The 20,078-nt window shown below is 37.6% G+C and overlaps 1 protein-coding gene across 2 annotated transcripts in view; it reads left to right on the plus strand.

Annotated features, from left to right (window-relative positions):
* SPATA16 (spermatogenesis associated 16) overlaps positions 1-8,767 on the plus strand; it is a 212,783-nt gene extending 204,016 nt beyond the window's left edge. For both annotated transcript variants that reach the window (XM_037003739.2, XM_073230426.1), the window contains one exon: positions 8,424-8,767. In XM_037003739.2, coding sequence (XP_036859634.2) covers positions 8,424-8,567 — 144 coding nt within the window. In that variant the 3' untranslated portion in view covers positions 8,568-8,767. The remainder of the gene's footprint in view (positions 1-8,423) is intronic.
* The last annotated feature ends 11,311 nt before the right edge of the window (positions 8,768-20,078 follow it).

Raw genomic sequence — 20,078 nt, forward strand, 5'->3', positions numbered from 1 at the left:
CTATTTTGGATGATAAATATTTAAAAGCATTTGGTCTGGAAACCAAATGGGAACAGAGCAAAGAAACTAATGTTATCAAATCCACTGTGGTGGAGGCAAGTGTCTGCTTTGCCCAGAGAATTTTGGTCTATACCGCTAATCGCTGGAAACACATTCTCATTCTGTAACCATCACCACAGTCATACAAACCTGATATTTATTCTTGAAGAACCCAATTCTTATTTCGTCTACCATTTTTCTTCTTAAACATCTTTAAAAGCTTTACTATAAATAATATTTTGAGAACCCAATTCCTGAGGTAGGAACAAATGCAAACGAACCCCTATAAACATACCTAATCCTCTCTCGTTTGTCCAGACTACATGAAATCCAATAGGAAGTTCCAGTTCAAGCCCAGTGTCTTCTTCCTCAGTGCAATTTAGCTATGCTTTCATATTTGATGTCAGCTTTCTCTCATTGCCACTATTGAGAAGAGAACACCTGGGTTCCCAAGGTGTGCATTAAACCTTTGTAGTGGGAACCAAGGAGGGAGCACCAACCAATGGGAAAGTGAATTTGAGAAAGCATCAGAGTCATGTTTGAGGAGAAAATGAGAACTTAAATGAACTTCCATTCATTCACTTTATGGCTTCATAGTTGTATTCGTTTGCTGGGACTGCTATAACAAAGTATCATAAACTAAGTGGTTTAAACAGAAATTCATCATCTCACAGTTCTGGAGGCTCCGAGCTCAAAATTAAAGTGTCATCTGGGTTGGTTCCTTCTGAGGGCCATGAGGAAGAATTAGTTCTATGCCTTTCTAGCCTCTGATGGCTTGCTAGCAATTTTGTCATACCTTAGCTTGTAGGAGTTTCACCCCAATTTCTGCCCTCATCTTCATATGGCACTCTCCCTGTGTGCCTGACTGTGTCCAAATTTCCCCCTTTTTATAAGGACACCAGTCATTTTGGATTAGGGCCCACTCTAATGACTTCATTTTAACTTGACTATCTCTGTAAAGACACTATGTCAAAGTAAATTCACTTTCTGAGGTTAAGACTCAGATTAAGACTCAACATATGAATTTTGAGGGAGCACAATTCAGCTCTTCCCAGTCATATTTGATTTTAAATGACTTTGGGAGGAAAGGGGAGTCACCCACATCTCCACAGTGACTTTCCTTCCCCTCTACCACCTCTGAATGGCTCCCCTTTCAAAAGCTGTATCAGGCTACTGCTGTGCAGTTCCTTACTGTTATCCTCTCTCACCAGTTTTGCTCATGTTGAGCTTCTTGTCATTTCTTTCCTTAGTTTACCATTCATCATTCTTGATTGTCCTAAAATTCATTTTTTCCTTTAATTCCCTTGGTCTCATGGTCAGCTTTTACACAATAAACAGAAGGAAGCAGTACGGCTTTCACCCCAGCTCACATGTCTTCAATTGTCAAATGAAAATAGTTTGGATCTATGTGCAAATGAAGCCACAGTCAGCATCACAAAATGGTAGATGGTCAGTAGGAACCTTTCTTCACAAGGAAGCTCTCAAATGAGCAGAGAGTCACCTGACCCAAGGGCAGCCCCATATTTTCCACCTACATATAAGATCCAGACCAATTTTATAGCAAAAGATTATTGAGTAAATACTCAAGTAACTTTTAGCATGCCTGTATTGAAAATGACTATGAGGTGGTTGTATGTGAGAAAATATATCATTTTAAAATCTGTAAACATGTTGCATTTTATCCTGGAATCCAGTAGAAAATCATAACTTTTGATACACTGAAAAAACATAAGATTATTAACTGAACAGAAATATAAGTGCCAGCAAATAATCAGGGGCAGTTATAGATTTAAAAGGAAATGCAGTGTGCTGTGAATTACCTTCTGCTATGAAGCTAATCAATAGAAGGGGCACTTGGGATGCAAAATAAAATTTTGATACATCTGGAGAAGGAAATTTAGGTCTTATAGGTATGATGATTTTATAACTGGGACATTGGGGAGGCCCAAGAATCCCAATATCTATAGGTGTTTATATTAACCAGTTCAGTACCTTCATTATACACAACACTACAACAGATGTGGTTAATCCCTCTCATCTCCATAGTGCTTCTCCATGTGGCACAAGGTAAATTGCAATGTTCTCCTTCCATTGAGCACGTTTCAGTAGAGTGCATCCAGGCCAAACCAAACATCATAGAACTAGTACTTTAAAGTTGGAATCAATTTTTAAAGTTTATTTAATCTAACCCCTAGTTCACATATGACTCATAAATACTTCATGTCTTCCAAAGGAGTCATCTAATGTTTGAATTTCAGTCTCTGATGATGGGGTCACCATACCTCACCCTAAAGTCCCTTTCATTTTTACACAGTTAAGAAAAAACGTTTATATCTATATTGATATAATACCTACTTTTTCACTCATTTAACTAGTCATTCAGTTGTTCATTGACTCAACAAATATTTATTGAGAACATATTATGAAACAGCCAGGCACTACACTATGTATTACAATCTTTATGGAGGGCTTAGCCATTTATGGAAGAGCTTTTCACAAACCTCAAGTCATTTAATCCTCACAAAAACCCTGTAAAGCAGACTATGGTTAATATGATTAGTTATTTACACTAGAGATGACAAAATTTAAGTGGAGAAGTTAAGTCACATGACTTGTGGAAGAATCAAGAATCAAATTTACCGTCTAATTCTAGACATCATGCTTTCCAGTATGTGAACTAATACAAAATATAACCACCACCTCTTCCAAGTAACCACCATCATATACTTAGATACTACAGATTCCTGTTACATTTTCCCTTCTCCATATTAAACACCTCCAGATACTTCAACTTTTCTTTATACAATTTGGAGTAAGACCCTGGACACACCCAGAACTGAGCATAATAGCCCAGATGTGACATGGCTTTAGCAGGGAAGGGAAAAAACTATTGTCTCCTTTGAGAGAGACACATTTTACTTGAGAGGTTTTTCATATTTTTTATTGAGATATTGTTGACATACATTAGTTTTAGGTGTATAACATAATGATTCGATATTTATGTGATCACAAAGTGATCACCATGATAAATCTAGTTAACATACATTACCACATATAGCTACAAATTTCTTTTCTTGTGATGAGAACTTTAAAGATCTACTCTCTTATCAACTTTTGAATATGCAATAGACTATTATTAACTATAGTCAATACACTGTGCATCTCCACAACTTACATATTTCAAAACTGGAAGTTTGTAACTTTTAATGACTTTCACTCATACTGCCCAACCCCCATTGCTGACAATCACCAATCTGCTCTCATTAATTAATGAGACATCATTATTATTTATTAATTCAGACATCTTTCTCTGTCTGACTGATTTCACTTAGCATTATGCTCTCAAGATCCATCAGTGTTGTAAATGGCAAGATTTCTCTTTATATTGGACTTGCAGCTAATACATACTATCAGAAACTCACATTCCTCCCCTCCCATCTCTGCTCCCTCATAGCTCTGCCTTTTATAAAGTTGAATTTTGAGACCTAATCTCAAGACTTTGATGTATAAGAAACTACAATTAGCACAGTTACTGAGGCAACACACCTCATGGAGTAGAGGCCAAAAATATGGTCTCTAGTAAAGTTGTTTAGCTTTTTATTTCACTTTTTTTTATTCATTTATTTTTTTTCTATTTACTGAACATACACTTCCAGATTCAAGTATTAATACTACTACTAAATAATAGCAATTTAAACCTTTGCAGATAATTCACATAAATTGTTTAATTTACTCTCACTAGGATCCTTTGAAATAATTGATGGTTCCAAGAGATTAAATGCGTTTGCCCAAAGTCACACAGCAAGAAAATGCTGGATCTGGGGTTCCAGCCCAGATACATCTGACCTATAGCAAGCTATATCTCTGCCATAACCTCCTTTTTGCTCTGAATAACTGAAAGTATCATTTTTGTTCCTCTTAGCATTTTTTATCTGCTAGAATACCTCTCACATGGTAGAGTACAAAAATGGTGGGTTTTTGTTTTGTTCTAATTTGGAGTTTTGCTTCATTCTAGGCTGTTATAACAGCTCGATTTTTTCATTTATTCCTGATTATGTGACTTTTTTCTATCTTATCTTTGTCACCAATCAAGCTCATTTCTTTTTTCTGAAACTGTTCATCCAATGGTATTATTTAATTCACTGAGATGTCATCATCTCGAAGAAACTTCACCGCCATTCCTAATTTTTCCTGCCTTCTTATCTCCACACAGAATGTTTCATCTACTCTATAGCTCTTGCTTTCTAAATGTCTCTTAAATCCTTCATGCAGGCTCTCATCGTAGTTTCCATATCCTATTGCACTGCTGCCCTAATTGATCCACCTGCTTCTAGTCTCCCTGGCTGCTTTCCATTCCACATAATGGTACCAGATTTATCTTTCTAATCACTTAGCTAAATATTCTCAACTTTTTATAAGCTGATCCCAGTCTATATTTCCTGCTGTATGCATCTCCACTCCCAGGCTCCTCATGCCCATCTATGGGCATTCCATGTTACAAGCAACTCATCCCTATCAAATAGCCCATGTTCTTCCACAACCTTGCTTTTATGGGTGCCATTTCCTCTGTCTGGGATGCATTGCTTGTCCTGGCAATGACCCAGCTCCTATCTCCTCCAATGCACCTCCACATCCTTCAGATAGAATTTGCTGCATTGACACTTTTGCTCACAAAACTTTTTGTATGTAACTATTATATAAGCAATTATGTTTTATTGCAATCATTTTTTCATTAACTGCCTATCCTACATGAATATGAATTTCTCATAAGCAAGCACCTTGATACTTCTGCTTTTCACCCAAGTATAGTGTCAAATACCTAGTAGATGTTCAAAAAATCTTTGCAGGAAAGAATGAGTAAACTTCCTTTGAAATCTGAGCTGACTAGAAATTTCCTGGTATTATGTTTTGTTCTATGTAGTTACCTCCACATTTCTTCCTTACTAGAATTATTTGTTCTCGTACTTTTAGAATTTCAATTTTGAGGCCTCCTATACTTCTCAGGCTGTGTTCTCTTTTAGAGTTTTATAGTCATCATTTTTCAACTTTTTAAATTTATGATAAATGACTGACAAACTTTTGTCTATAAGAATTAAAAGCTGAGAAAATAATTGACAACAATTCCCTTACTCTTTGATGTTGATTATGACTAATAGTCAAATGACAAGTGAGAGTCTTCCTTCCTAATTAGACCTTAGCTCCCCTTGGTCATCTGACATCCCAAAATTCTCTGCAAGCCCATTTGGTCTAATGTCCATATCTCTACAATGCCAAGTCAGCACTGGCACAAGAAAATGTTATCTGCTCATTTTGCAAATGGGAAAATTAGACCCACAATGACCAAGTAGACTATCTGATACAGTTAAGTAAGTAGACTCTGTACCAGAAAGAAAGTCTAATAAGGCCTCTGCTCCAAAAACTGGCTTATTTCCTTCCTTACATGCTCACATATTTCTTTGTGTTTTATTTCCCTCAGGGCTTTATAGAAATTTCTGTCATTTGCAATCTGTTCTTCTTAGTTATATGAATCTATTTTCTTTCCAACCAGCATTTTTCTTTCCTTGACTTAAAAAAGAAAATAAAGAGCCAGCTTTACTAAAAACATGTTGCAGCTCTCCTACACTTCACTAAGTACAGAAGCTAAAATTGACTTACTTAGCTGCATATCGTATCATTCATCTAATGGTATAATATAAGAGAATATAACCTCTGATTTTAAAAATGGGAGGGCTCATCTTAAGGCTGGACTAACTTAGATTTGAAGTGAGTATAAGTCATGGAATTTTTTGACATGGTGTGTTCTTGGAAATTATCCAGGCCAATCCTTTCTTCATCAAAAATTGGTGAAAACTGAAGCTCAGAATGGCCAAGTGACTTCTCTCAGGTCATAGATCATGGTTGTAAGCCAGGCCAAGAGCAGAATTCAACACTTCTAACTCCTTATCCAGTGAGTGGTCTTTCTACCTCTGGCTGTTTCAAATATGAAGACCTTGCCTTGTTATTACCTTGCTTTGAGAGTGTCAAAGCTAAACAATGGTAATAATGTGATAGCATATGTAAGTAGTGATTTTTTAACTTGTAAGAGAGGAGAAAGCCTTCTGCTTTGCTCCATACCAGGCATCACTTTGAGTAAGGAAAAATACATTAGTTTCTGAATGTCTTCAGCTCTATTATCAGATAGTAGGATTGTTTAGGGTCTGCCATATTCTAGGTGCTGGGAACAGTAGACAACATGGAACTAGTTCCTACCTTCTGAAGCTTAAAGCCCAGATGGGAAGACAGATATTGTAAATCATTATAAACAATCAAATAAAAAACTATATTATGCAAAGAGACGAATGGGCTGCTATGTTACTGAGAACCCTAACCTGGTCTGGGCTATCAAGGACATCCCTGAGCACTGGCACTGATGTTGAACCTGAAGTCCAGAGAATAGGTAGGAGCATTCTATCAGAGGGCGTGGCATTAGGGAGGTCAGGGCACAGAGAACACTGCACGGCTATGCTCAGGTAACAGATGTACCACAAGGCTGAGGCAAATGGAGCTGACAGAAACAGAACTAGAGGCACAAGTAAAACCAGATCACACAGAGCTTTGTAAGCCACGGTAAGTTAGGACTGGGGAAACCATTTAGGTATTTTAAGCAAGGGGAAAATGTGATTGAGTTTCCATTTTAGAAAGATCATTCCAGTATCATTAGAAGACTCTGTTGAAAGGATAGCATGTACACTAGGTAGGAGTTGAACACATAGGCCAGGTGAGACATGCATGTAGTGTGTACCCTAGACTTCCCAGTTTATTCAGGGGTACTCTATTCCAGAGCACATCTTGTGTTTCTTTTTTGTCTTTTCTAATGAAAAGAAACCCAATTGTCAACACTGTTGTTACTAAATACAATTAAAAAAAGAAAAAGACTTCAGCCACCTAATGAACATTTAAAAACAATTATTTTTTCTGTATCCTTGAAAGAAGCTTTTTCTGTTGCATTAAGATTGTAATTTTAAATTGTACTGGGGCTAATTGCAAGCATTCTAATTGTAACGAGCTTTGATTTAAATGATGGATTTCCAGTGCAAATAACATGAGCAAGTCATCAACTCAACTACTGAAGTAACAGGAAAGTGCCATCCATTTTGTTTGTTTTGATTGTGCTCTATATTAGTTTTTTTCTTATGATTATGGTGTAAGTTGGAGAGTATAAATGTATGGGACACATAGACTAATTCATTGACTTCATGACAGGATCCAAAAATATTCTGCCAAATTATTTTGATGATTGCTTCAATGATCAGACATCATAAACAACAATGCACTTTTGGAGAAATTTACTTGAAGTAATATTAGGTTTTCAGAAGGAACTGTTCACATAAATAAGTTATCTTATTTTCTTAAGGAAACCAATGGGCAGTTTTCATCACTGGTGTGACGTAAAACCTAAACACAGCATACAGATGAGTTTATTAGCATTTATTATTCTCTTTTTGACTATATGAATTATCTTTTGGATGTTACTCTGAATGATAAATCAAGTGATTTAAAAGTAGAACTCAAATTGGAGCTATAAGTGCTTTTATCTTAAGTAGATGATATGTTCATGCACCTTGAATAGTAAGTGCTGTAGCTTTCAGCTAACTTTACGACTATGGGCTCTTCAGGTTAATACAATAGGCAGGTCCTGGGAGTCAGGGTTAAGCATGAATTGTGAATTTCATGAGGGCCCAACTCAGCACAGAGAGACTGTTTTATTCTATAGTTCTTTCTGACAAATAGTATAATACGTTCAATGAATTGTCATTGAATAATTATCTTTTCCTTGGAGAAAGACTAACAGCTTTCTCTAAGGATTATTGTTTGTATAGCTTTATCTTATTCCTTAGAGTGTGCCATTTCTAAAGAAAATGTATTTGTTTTTCAAAATTTCCTTTGAATTGAAAAAAGACATGGTTCTTGCTAAGACAATGTGGAATATTCATTTTTCTCCCAAGTTGGTTGAGGGTGTCAGAATCTCTGGCTTTGAGGGACTTGATTTGTTTGTCTTCATTCTTCCTTTTGATAACTGAGTAATTTTTCACCACTTCTTTTTGAACTTCCTGGTTTTACTGACCATTAAATACAGCATGTAATGATAATCCCCCATTCCCACACCCGGCACAGAGGACTGAGTGGTAAAGCAAACTCCTGCACGTCTGCTTCATGTTCCCAAAACAGGGGAGCCTACAAGGGAAGCATAAGGAGGATTTCATGTTTAATCATTTCCATCTCTTCCAGCTCTGTTCCAATATGGACCTGCATGTGCCATTTCATTTTAAACACCTCACCATTTTTTTAAGTACACAAAACCCAGGGAAACAACAACAAATTTTGTATCTGTTTACTTCCTCTAGGTTGGACAAATTGAAGACTTTATATATGAATTAGAGGATAGTTTCTTAAAAACTAAACAACTGAGAGCTGCTCAAAGGCAAAAAACAAAAATGAAGCGACTTTCAAACTCTGCAGCAAAGCTGTTCTCTGGGAAGCAGGCGTGACCACGAAGACATCCCAGGAAAGGGGCTGTAGCCTGACTGTGGCAGCCGGAGTGGAGGCCTGTCGCCCAGTGGGTGAGGTGGCTCTCCCCATAGCTCATCTTTAGCACAGATGTTCTATACTTTATTAATCTCAACTGGCAGCAATAAATGTTCTCAGCAAGTTTGACATGCTTCTTCAAATTCATCTTATTTAGTTTAATAGCTTATAAAATGACCATCGCTGCCTTGTTCTTTCAAAACTGACTGCAGTATACCAGGTCTACCCAAGTATACTCACAGCATATGTGCATATCCATGTGTATCACTAAGCACTATTCACATACCTTATACAGATATGGGCAAATAATATGAATGCAAATTTTAAAAATTATAAAGCTGATGATACACAATCCTTATCAAGATAGTCCTATGTGGTATGGCTGATATTACTAGTTATTAACATCTCTATTCTTTCCTCTGTATCCTTTGTAATGTCTCCCCTTTAAATGACTCAACACAATGCACACGTCTAATAAGATACTGAGCCAGTAGCCATTGCTCAAGACCTCAGCTGCCACCTGCCAAGGGGGTTTGGCAACAGGGGAAGGAGGAACTCAGATACAGAGTAAAATAGACAACAACACATAATTTTTAAAAATAGTGGGGTAAAAAATGAACAGAAGCTCAGAGCACATTAATAATAACATGGAAAGAAAAAAAGAGAAGAAAATACTTAGTGTTTTTCATTGTACATGAGATTGGAAAGGAATCAATAATTAAATCTTAAATATATGTTAGACTAGTATAGTCATAATTATGAAAGCTATAAATATTTTAAGTTTTTTATATAAAATACAATCTTGGCTTCCCTAAGGACCATTTGCTTAATTTTTGCCTTGCTCAAATAGTCCTCTTTTCTCCCCCACTCTACCCAGAAGAGCACCATCATCGCTACCACCTTCCCTCAGGTTAGTTAGTAATATAACTGTAGTTGTTACCAGGCTATGGATATGGAATTCTTCATTTCTTGTCTTCTGGAAGGGAAGAATTCAGACAAAAGACCTGATAGAGAATTAAAGCCACAAAGGTTTTTTTTTATTTGGCAAAGCAAAAGGAAAGGATGCTCAGAAGACAGAGGAGTGGGCTGACCCCAAGGCTGGTTTGCAGCCTGCAGAGGTTTACTTTGTGATTTTTTTATGGGGCTTTATTTGGCTTCCTCCCTCCCATTTTGTCATTCTCGCACAACCCTTTGGATCCACCTTGGCCCCTCCCCTTCAGCCTCTTTGCAAGTTTGTGCTCCCCATTTTTCCCATGAGCACCTAAGTGAAACCCACAGAGAGGCCAAAACTCCCATGTAAATATTATAATGATATTATAATGACCACTTGTTCTGTTATCACTGCTGGCCATTGTCCAGAAATTTACCACTATTAAAAACAAAATGAAAAAATCCTCATCACATCACTAGGAAATGAAGCTTGTCTGCTTTGAATTTTAACTTCAGTGTTAAAATTTAATTTCCAAAAGAATTTCTATATTCTGTGAGTTTGTTTTTTATTTGGGTTGGGATCTTAGCACTGCCTGTTTCCTTACACAGCTATTTTCTCAAAGTGCTATTGATATTCAATAGCTCATCAATTGCTTTGTCTTTGTCCTTTGAAAATTAGGCTCCTCCCATTCCACAATGCCTCAAGACTGTATTTGAAAATAACATAATTACAATTATTAGATTATGGCTTCACTAACCGTTTCTCCCAAATCCATACTAAACAGGCACTGGTTATTTTAGCTGGGGCTTGAAGGGAAAGGAGTAAAGTTCTCAGAAAAAAACTAGTCAATGTCATAGCTCTTCAACAAAGTATCAAATTCTCAGAATTCTTAATATGTCAGTAGCAATGTCCTTAGGAATGAGTTTTGCACATGTTTTCAACACTAGTGTCAAGAGTCTTGAATAACAATATTGCAGCACAATTTACTGCCCCTGGCTCCCATCCCTTTGTTTATAGGTTGCCTACAAAGGAAGGATTTTTAGTTTAAAAAAAAAAAATTGATACTAGAGAAAGCAAAATTTACACCATACTTTCAGAAAGCTTATTTAATTTCAGTTTTAAAGGAATTTCATTTGTATGCATTTTCTCCATTTTTACAATTGAGGAAAACAGGACCCAAAGAGGTTAATGCCTTGCTTGACTTCAAAGACTTGTTTTGTCCCCTACTTACTGTTTGAAATGTGGTCCATGAAACAGCAGACTCCTCATCACCAGGAAATCCATGAGAAATGCAGGATTTTAAACTCCTCCCTAGATCTAGATCTATTGAATCAGAACCTACATTTTAAACAAGATCCCTGGGTGATTTATATGCATACTAAAGTTTGAAAATCATTCCTTTACCATATTGAAAAAGATTTTCCTGTCAAATATTAATCTGACACAGGGAGTGACAGTATAGCCACTCTTACGCTTTGGTCCAAATGAGTATCTCCTAATATAATCACTTCTGCAAAGGTTTATACACCAAAAGAATGAAAAATGATCAAAAGTTCAGTGACAGCAGGATGTGTATGCTTTCTCTGTCATTTTTTTGAAGATATATGGGATTTTATTCTGTAATATTTCAAAGAATGAATGGGAACAAACGAGACATATTGGCTGAAAAGGAGAAGTGATAAATACTTGATGACCAGATCAATTTGAATATTATTAATTATACATTAGTCCATGCCCTAAATGTGTCAATAATCTCGGCTTCCTTGGTCTTCCACTGCTTCCTATGCCCCTCCATCAGCAGCTGATGCGTCTGGATGAGGAGCATCACTCTGCTAATCTCTAGTGCTACTAATCTTAAGTGTTAACTGCTCTTTCAAGGTATCTAAACAGATTCTTCCCAACTTGTCCACCTTAGAGTGAGAAATTCTGTCTGTGAAAATGTATTTTGCGGAATTGCTATGGGATATTTTTCTGGAAGAAATAGTTCTTCAGAAGTCCCACTTCAAGGAGGAATCCTAAAGGAAGCCACTCATGCTCACATGAAAATCATGTGCTCTGATACACATTTGCCTCAGTGCACTTGATCATTCTCAGTTATTCCTTGATCATCCTTCAGGGCATTTTGCTGTTGTTTGTGTGTGTAGGGGTTCAGAATATGTCACCCTAAAATATTACATGTGGACACATTTTGAATTATTTTAAATTACAGGTACCTGATAAAAAACCAGTGCAAGGACACTCTGACCTTCCTTTATCCCCCTGAAAGTATGAAATAAATCTCCTCTGTAAAAGGTACCCTCCCTGTACTGGGAGAATAGAAGACATCCTTATCACCAAAGACAGGAAGTTTAAGCCTGAAGGCAGTAATAAACCAACCTTGCTAATTCATCACCAGTTACTACCCCAGCCCAAACCCCTTTGCTTTGTCAATTCTACACAAACTTATTGTTTCTTTAGCTAAAAGGTATAAAAGCTGCCTGCTCTGGTCACTTCTTTGAGTCTTATCTTTGTGGGGCTCCTGTTTGTTCATATGTAATTCATTTGTTTTTCTGCTCTTTATGTCTTTTTATTACAGAGGAATCTCAGCTAGAATTAGAAGGATAGTGGGAAAATATTCTTTTTTTCTTCTTTACTGATATTTGCTTTATTCAACTTTTCAGTTTCAAACTTTTCAAACCTATGGAAAAATGGCAAGAATAATACAATGTAATTGATATACCCTTCACATAGATTTCCCCAATTATTAACATTTTGCCTCATTCATTTTCTCTCTGCCTCTAGGTATCTCTGTCTTTCATCAGTAAAATCCTCTATAACATATTCCATAGAGAAACCAAATTATTTCTTTTTTTAATCATCTTATCATGAATACACTATCCTAATCCCCCATTTGCAGGTCTCAATTTTTTCTCTGCATCAAATTAGCCAAGTGGCCACAGTTACTTAGACACTGCTGAGGGAAGAGGCTATGGACAGCACAGACCACACTGTCCTTGGTCCCTCTCCCCCTCCTCATTGCCAGCCTTTCTGTGGCATCCCCTTGGTGGTCACAGCAGCATTGAACAGGGGCAGAGTCTTTGAAGAAGAAAACCAAATAGCCAAAGTCATTTGCTACTTGCTGACAAGATGCAGCTTCACAGCTGGTAATTCACACATTTGTATATCTTCAAGGGTAGCAAATCTGTATTCTTTGAGAACAGATGATGCAATTTTTGAAAACAGGAAATATTACTCAGAACCCAAACTGGTGAACAGATAGTCAACAGAGTAAAGCTACTCCGCGTCCAAGATCATGTGCATCTCTGAAGTAATGGCACACACAAAGGCAACTGCACCAAGTATAGCTTTCCAAGGTGACTTCATTGAAGTGAACTACGTGTACCTGGTTTCAACATGCTAGTATGTTTAGTTAAAGAATCTGTCTTGCCGGGTAAGATTCCTCAAGGGAGGAACAACCTAAGACAGGCACAGTCGCAGGGGGGCCATCAGGTGAGAAAATGGGGATCAACAGAGGTGAGGCTTAGAACCTCCCCCCACCTGTTCTGAGAGAAATCTTCTGCATACGTGGATGTTTTATTGCCCTTGTCTAGCTTGGATTAACATGTTGTCTACAGGCACACACCTGATCATCTACATTTGCTCTCTTACAACACTAAACTATGTATTCTACCTTTATCTTGTATCTACCTACCACTTTAGCATTTTATTAAAAATAATAATAATAAAGAGAGAAATGTGGTATCCACATATAAATCAAGTATAAAAATCAAATGAATATTCACATTTGAACTGACTGTTTATAGTTCATAATGCATGATCAAAACCAAAAGCCTCTGTGATGACTGCCCTTGTAATGTTCACCATGTAACTTATTCACTATGTAAGAATTTGTTCTCCATGTAAGAACTTGTTTGTTATGCTTCAGAAGATTGGAGACTGACAAGAATTAGGCTTGGGGTGGATTAATGATTGTGCATTGAGCATTGACCCCCCCCATACAGAATTTTATTGTGGTTAATAACCATTTGATCAATAAATATGAGAGATGCCCTCACAAAAAAAAAAAAAAGTACACACTTCCAATTGTAAAATAAATAAGTAACCGGGATGTAATGTATAGCATAAGGAATACAGTCAAAATATTGTAACAACTTGGTATGGTGATAGCTGGTACCTGGAATTATCATGTATATAAGTGTTAAATCACTGTGTTGTACACCTGAAACTAATGTAATACTGTGTCTCAACTACCCTTCAATAAAAAATAAAAAAAAAAAAGAATCTGTCTTGCCAGGTACTCTATATGCTTCTGATGGAACAGAAAATTGGATGAATTAAAAAACCTGCCTAGATAATATTCTGTCAGTATGTATCATGAACCCTAAAGATGTTTATACCTTTTATTCCCCCAAAATTCCACTTTTAGGAAGCTATACTAAAAGAATAATCAAATATGTGTTAAAAGATAAAAGTTCAAAGGACTTCATCACAGGGTCATTTTAAATAGAAAAATAAAATGAACTCAACCAAAATTTCCCAACATACAGTAATAGACTAAATGATTTATGACAGTCTATTCAATGTTTAACCTAATAACATATAAAATTTTTATAATGTTGAAAGAAAAAAGATATAAAACAACTCTATACAGCACAATTATAACTAGGTTATAAAATATATGCATATTAAAAACTGGAAGGAAATACAGCAAGATATTAAAAATGGTTATCTTTAGTGAGGGCAGTTATGGGTGATTTTATTATCTTCCTTAATATTGTACAATAAGTATATGTTCCTGATAATAAGAAAAAATCCTTTAAAATATTCTTATTATTTAGTATCACTCTGCAGAGAAAGTCCAATTCATATTAGCTTTTCCTTGCCTGTTTATAAGAAAAAAATTATTCTGATACTTGCATCACAGATAATTGCCATTGCCTAAAAGCCAATGGAAACATTTACAAAATTCTTTGTGGCATAAAATTTTTTATGACTGTCTCCATGAAACATCCCTGAGAGAGCCCAGAAGGTCACAGAAGTAGCTGTTAAGCAGAGCACCAATTATGGTATTTGCCTTTACCAATACTAACATGATACCGTATGTGGGACGTCCCTATCTCCCTTGCTTGTGTTCTTCATAACATTTCTCCTCTGACTGTTTTGTTTCATTCTTTCTTGTACTCACTGGATATCATCTCATAAAATATGAGATGATCACAGACCAAAGTCCCTTAAATCAAAACGTATTGTGAGTTGAGAGACCACTGGCAGAGCAAAGCTTTGATTTACTTTTGCTTGATTCATTGAGATGGTGTGATGGAGTCCAAGTTCAATCAGATACGGCACAAGTTACCTGATGCACTCAGCAGTTCCCTGGGCTCCCGGGACATGGATACAAAGGACTATTGTGCAGCTTTGACAAGCAGCAGATTGTCAAGATGCAATGGAATGGAATGATACCTGGGGGCAAGCACCTATTTTTGGCAAATCATCAAAGCAAGGGAAAGTCTGAAAACACACCCAAAGAGCATCCCAAAAGTTATAAATATAGACAATTCTGTTTGTGTGTTAATGAAAGGAAGACAGAAACAGACTGCTGGAGATAATTAGAGTTCAAAATCACTCTCCACATACATTCTTTAATAAATGGTATGGGAACTTGAAATTAAATATTGGATATGCTCTTCTGCTGTGATCTTCTACTGATCCAAGACAATGTGCAGAACTAATGCACATTAATATTCAAGACTTTAACTTTCTTTTTAAATAAGTGTTTGGGGAAGTAGAAAGGCAAATATTTAGTGAGAAATGGGAAGACTAAATCCCTGGTATTGTTAGCAAACCAGCTTTTTCTCTAAGTTTTGTGCAGCAGGTTTATAGATATGAACAGTTGTGTCAGGCCCTGCTTCCTTAACATCAGCAGGGAAAAACTGGTGTAGTACAGCCATTAAACTTAAAGCCCCAAGAACAGCACCTGGAGAGTTGGCTGCTGCTGATGGTAACCATGATATGGAAAGCAAATGATATGGCTTAGATTTCGAAGGGCTGGATTCAAGTCCTAGCTCTTTTATAAAGAGGGAGAATGATTCTTTCCCTTCTAAATACAGTTAATAAAATTGCAGTATCTTTGTATGGTGACAGTTGGTAACTGCATTTATCATGGTTAGCATTTTGCAATGTATGTAATTGTTCAATCCCTATATTGTGCACCTGAAAGCAATATAATTTTGTATATCAACTAGGCTTCAATTAAAATAATAATAATTCTTTCCCAACTAATAAGGTTTCAGTAAGAAGCAAATACTCTGAAGCAATAATACCTGAGCCTCATAGACAATTCACTCTGAGCTGGGCATTCCTATTTAGTCTTAGCTACAACTGAGAAGAGAAGTGTTAGTATCTCTTCTTCTAGATGACTAACCTGAGGCACAGAGGTGAAGTGGCTTCATCATAGCTAGCAGGCAGCAAAACTGGAGTTCAGACTCAGAGTTGGGATTTGATATACTGCCTCTCTGTGTTTAATTGTTGTATTACTGTATTTAAGACCTGGTGGGTCCCAGGTAATACTAACATTATACATACCGGGAATGCCTGAAGATGAGCCCAGGACCTCTCTCTGTGTCCAATACAGTAGCCACTAATCACACAGGACTATCAAGCCCTTGAAATGTGCCTAGTGCAACCAAAGAACTAAGTTTAATTTTAACTTTAATTTTTTGACTTAACTTTTAAAAGTTAAATTTTAAAAACTTACACACAATTCAGTTATTGGAAAATAAGGTATATGTGGAACAATTTAGGTATGAAAGTCTACTTTTTAACTGGGAATTTTATGTAATATAAGTATACTTCCAAAGAAAACTTAACATCCAATTGAGAGAGTCTGTAAGTGTAAGATACACACCTGATTTCAAAGACAGAATTAAAAAAAAAGGCAGGGGGTGGTGGAATATCCCAATAACAATTTAAATATTTATTACATGTTGAAATGATAATATTTTGGATATAGTGATTCAAAGAAAATACATTTTTAAAATGCATTCCACCAGTTTCTTTTTTCCTTTCTGTAGTGTAGCTAATAAAACATTCAAAATTGCATATGTTGCTCACATTTTGTTTCCATCAACCACCACTGACTGGCCTGGACAATAAGTCAGCTGAAACCAGGAGCTCTCCCCTCCTCCCAGCTGGAGGGGCTGAACAAGAACTCGGCCTTCCTACCCTGGGTGTAAGTTACCATGAGCCCCAAGGTCCCCAGCAGAAGGAAGCTGGCCTCCCAGACCCCCAGCTGTGAAAGCCCGGGAGTCTGTTGGTGGCCCCCATGATGAGTTTGTTCTCACGCTGGTAAAGAGGAGCGGAAGATGCCGTCCCAAAATATGCCACTTTGGCATACTGATTATTTTGATTAAATTAATCTCCCATATAAAAGGTACCCTCTCTGTAGCAGGAGGGTGGAAGGCATCCTCAGCAGCAGCAGCAGGGAATTCAGAGACTATATAAACAAACCTAGTTACTTCTTTACTAATCAGCCACCTCAAGCCCAAACAAACCCCTTTGTCTTGTCAATTCTTCACAACTTCATTGTTTCCCTGTCTAGGAGGCATAGAAGCTTGCCACTTTGATCACTTTGATCAGCCTCCTATCTTTGGGGCTCCTGTATATAACAAAATTAAATTTGTGTTTCTCCTCTTAATCTGTCTTATGCCAATAGTAAACCAGCCAAGGAACCTAGATGGGAGGAAGGGAGAAGATTTCCTCCCACGCGTTTGCTAAGAAGGTGAGAGATCAACAAGGCAGCAGGTCCTGCTCCTGGAACGTACACCAACAGAATGTGCAGCGCAGTGCCCAGCACCCAGCACACCTACCTGTGCTCGTCAAGAACACATCCTGCTGAACCTCATTTTCAGTTTCCCTAACAAGGTCTATCACCCCATAGAACTGTTGAATTTGCTGTGGCTCATGACAGACAGTTGGCACAGAGACCCACTTGGCTCGACAGGGGCTCCTAGGAACAGATGGAGGGAAGGATCCTAGGAAAAGACTGAATTTTCAATAAGCAGGTTGATACTCAAAGAGTACTGAGATCTTTGGTCTTATTGTGATATGACACAGGAGAAGCCAAGGACATAATGTTTACATCGTCAGCAGTGTCTGTCCCGTGTCACATAATCCCATAAAAATGCAAGTAGCAGCACAGTGAAGCTCCCAAACTATCAGACAATACCCCATTTCACTCAGAATAAAGCTAAAAGACATATGAGGTATATGCTCCAGGGACAGTGGACCCCCTATTCACTAGCAAGCATGATAGAGGGCTACCTATTGATGAGAAAATTCCCCTCTGTTGAAATGCTAACTAAATGTCCACTGAGAGCATCCAACTAGGCCAGAATGTGATACAGACCTAGAAGCGTAATACGGAATAATATAAAAAGCATTGACTTTCTCATTATGTGATCCAGCACTCAGTCTCCTCATCTGTGAAAACAGTGATAAGAGTCCTTGTATGGGTATTGATAGAATTAAGGCAATCATGTATTTTAATTGCATAGACTCTGTGGGAAACATACTAGAGACACTAAATCTTGGTGACCTCCCTCTGAGAGATAGAAGAGTGAAAATAGTCTCTGCCCTGAAAGAGCTGCACTACAGCCAGAGGGGCAGACAGCCCAGGACCTGTGCCCTCAGCCCAGAGGCAGGGCCAACCAGGGTGTAGCCGCGTGGCCTGTCAGTGGCAGGAAGGAAGGAGGGGTCGCTGTGCCCCAGTGCATGATTGCAGGGCAACCAGAAGGCGGATACTCAGAGGCACGAGAAGGCAGGAACATGATACCCACGATGTATGAAGTGAGACTGATATGAAATGACCCCACGACAAAAAGTAGATTTGCTTCCTTGAAAATAAAATTGCTTTCAGCTTGTTCCCTTGTCATTTGCCTTGCTCATAAATGTTCAGCACAGAAAAACCAATTATTTGAGGTGTTTAATGAGCTGTGCTCCAAATAATCACAATTTTAAACTAAATATGTGTGTTACCAGAATTCTAGATTTTTGTATAATAGAAACATGCCTTCCCTCTCCTATGTTATAACCAAGCATCTCTTCTTATTTATATTCTATCTCAAATCCCAGCTCTCCCCACCCACTTCCCTTGGTTCCCCTTGGCAAAGGCTTTCTAGCACCTTTCATGGGTTACTATTCCCAATGGGCTCCATTTGCCCAAGTTTCTCCTCACTCCACCCTCCTCCACAGTGCGAGCAGAGCCATCTTTCCAAATCCCATGGGTGTCCATCGGCACCACTTTTCACACTGTGAGCAGCTCCCTTTTCTCCAGAACAGGCCAGACCACACGGGATGCCCTGAGGCTTCAAGGCCCAGTCCTGCCTCATTGCCCTCCCTAGCTACTGAGTAGCCCTAGCCGGGAACTCCCCAGAGTTCAGAGACGCTGGACACCACACCCTGATGATCTCCTGCCTTCTAACTTGCTCTCCTGCGTCCCTGTGCCCTTGCCCTGCTTCTTTGTTTGGCCTTCAAAGCCTCAGTTCCAAATGTCCCTCATTCTTTAAAACCTCCATCCCGTCATGCCGGCTTCTCCAAGCAGGCAGGCTTTATCACCCTCTTCTCCACACTCACATGACACTCTGCTCATACCTCTAAAATAACTCTAGTCATATCACATCACATAAGAATGAATTACATACATACATGGTCTTTTTCTCCATTACATGGTGCACTTTTTGGGGAATTGGACACCCTTTTTATTTCCAGTTCAGTGATAGGGTTGGGCAAGATATCACCTTATAAAATCAGGAAAGCTAGTCAATAGTCCTTTAAAGAGACTAAAATAAAGTAAATTCTGCAAAATATTTGTAGGAAGGTAGAAAAATAGGTGTAGCAGAAGAAAAGGAAAGAGAAGGGGGATGTTTAGCAATTGAGTTTAGAATTTAACACAATTGGTTTTTAGCCTTGTTCCTAGAGTTGAAATTGCTGTGCTGTGATCAAGGACAACCCACATTGTTTCTCTCTATGTATCTCAGTCTATCTGCAAAATAGAAATAAGAATAAATATCTTACATCCATGGCTCTGTTATGGAAGTAAATGAATGGAAAGAATGGCTTTAAAATTCCAGTTCGGAGTTGAATCCAAGGTCATTCTTCCTTTTTTAACATTTATTTTTTCAGAAAAGGAAAATTGAAAATTTGCTCTAAAATTTTTATTGAAAAAATATTCTCTTTTATTGAATAATGATAGGAGATAAAACATGCCACAGTTCCAACTCATCCCCCTTTATTAATGAATTAAGCCACATCAAAATGCAATAAAGAGGGTATAAGAGGCTCCTAAGAATCATTCAAATTTTTATCAGTCATTTTCCCTCCATAAAATGAGCATTTCTATTAAAGTGGTATGACATAAAAATGGAATTTTTATGTGCGTAGATTCTTTAAAATCAAGGGGCCACCTGGTGAAAGGCAGGTTTAAAGCTATTTTTCCCTCTGTAGAAATTAGAAATGAAAGAAATCAGAAATGAATGAAATTAGAAAA

The sequence above is a fragment of the Manis javanica genome, chromosome 3 (assembly GCF_040802235.1).
Source record: "Manis javanica isolate MJ-LG chromosome 3, MJ_LKY, whole genome shotgun sequence".
NCBI lineage: Eukaryota > Metazoa > Chordata > Mammalia > Pholidota > Manidae > Manis > Manis javanica.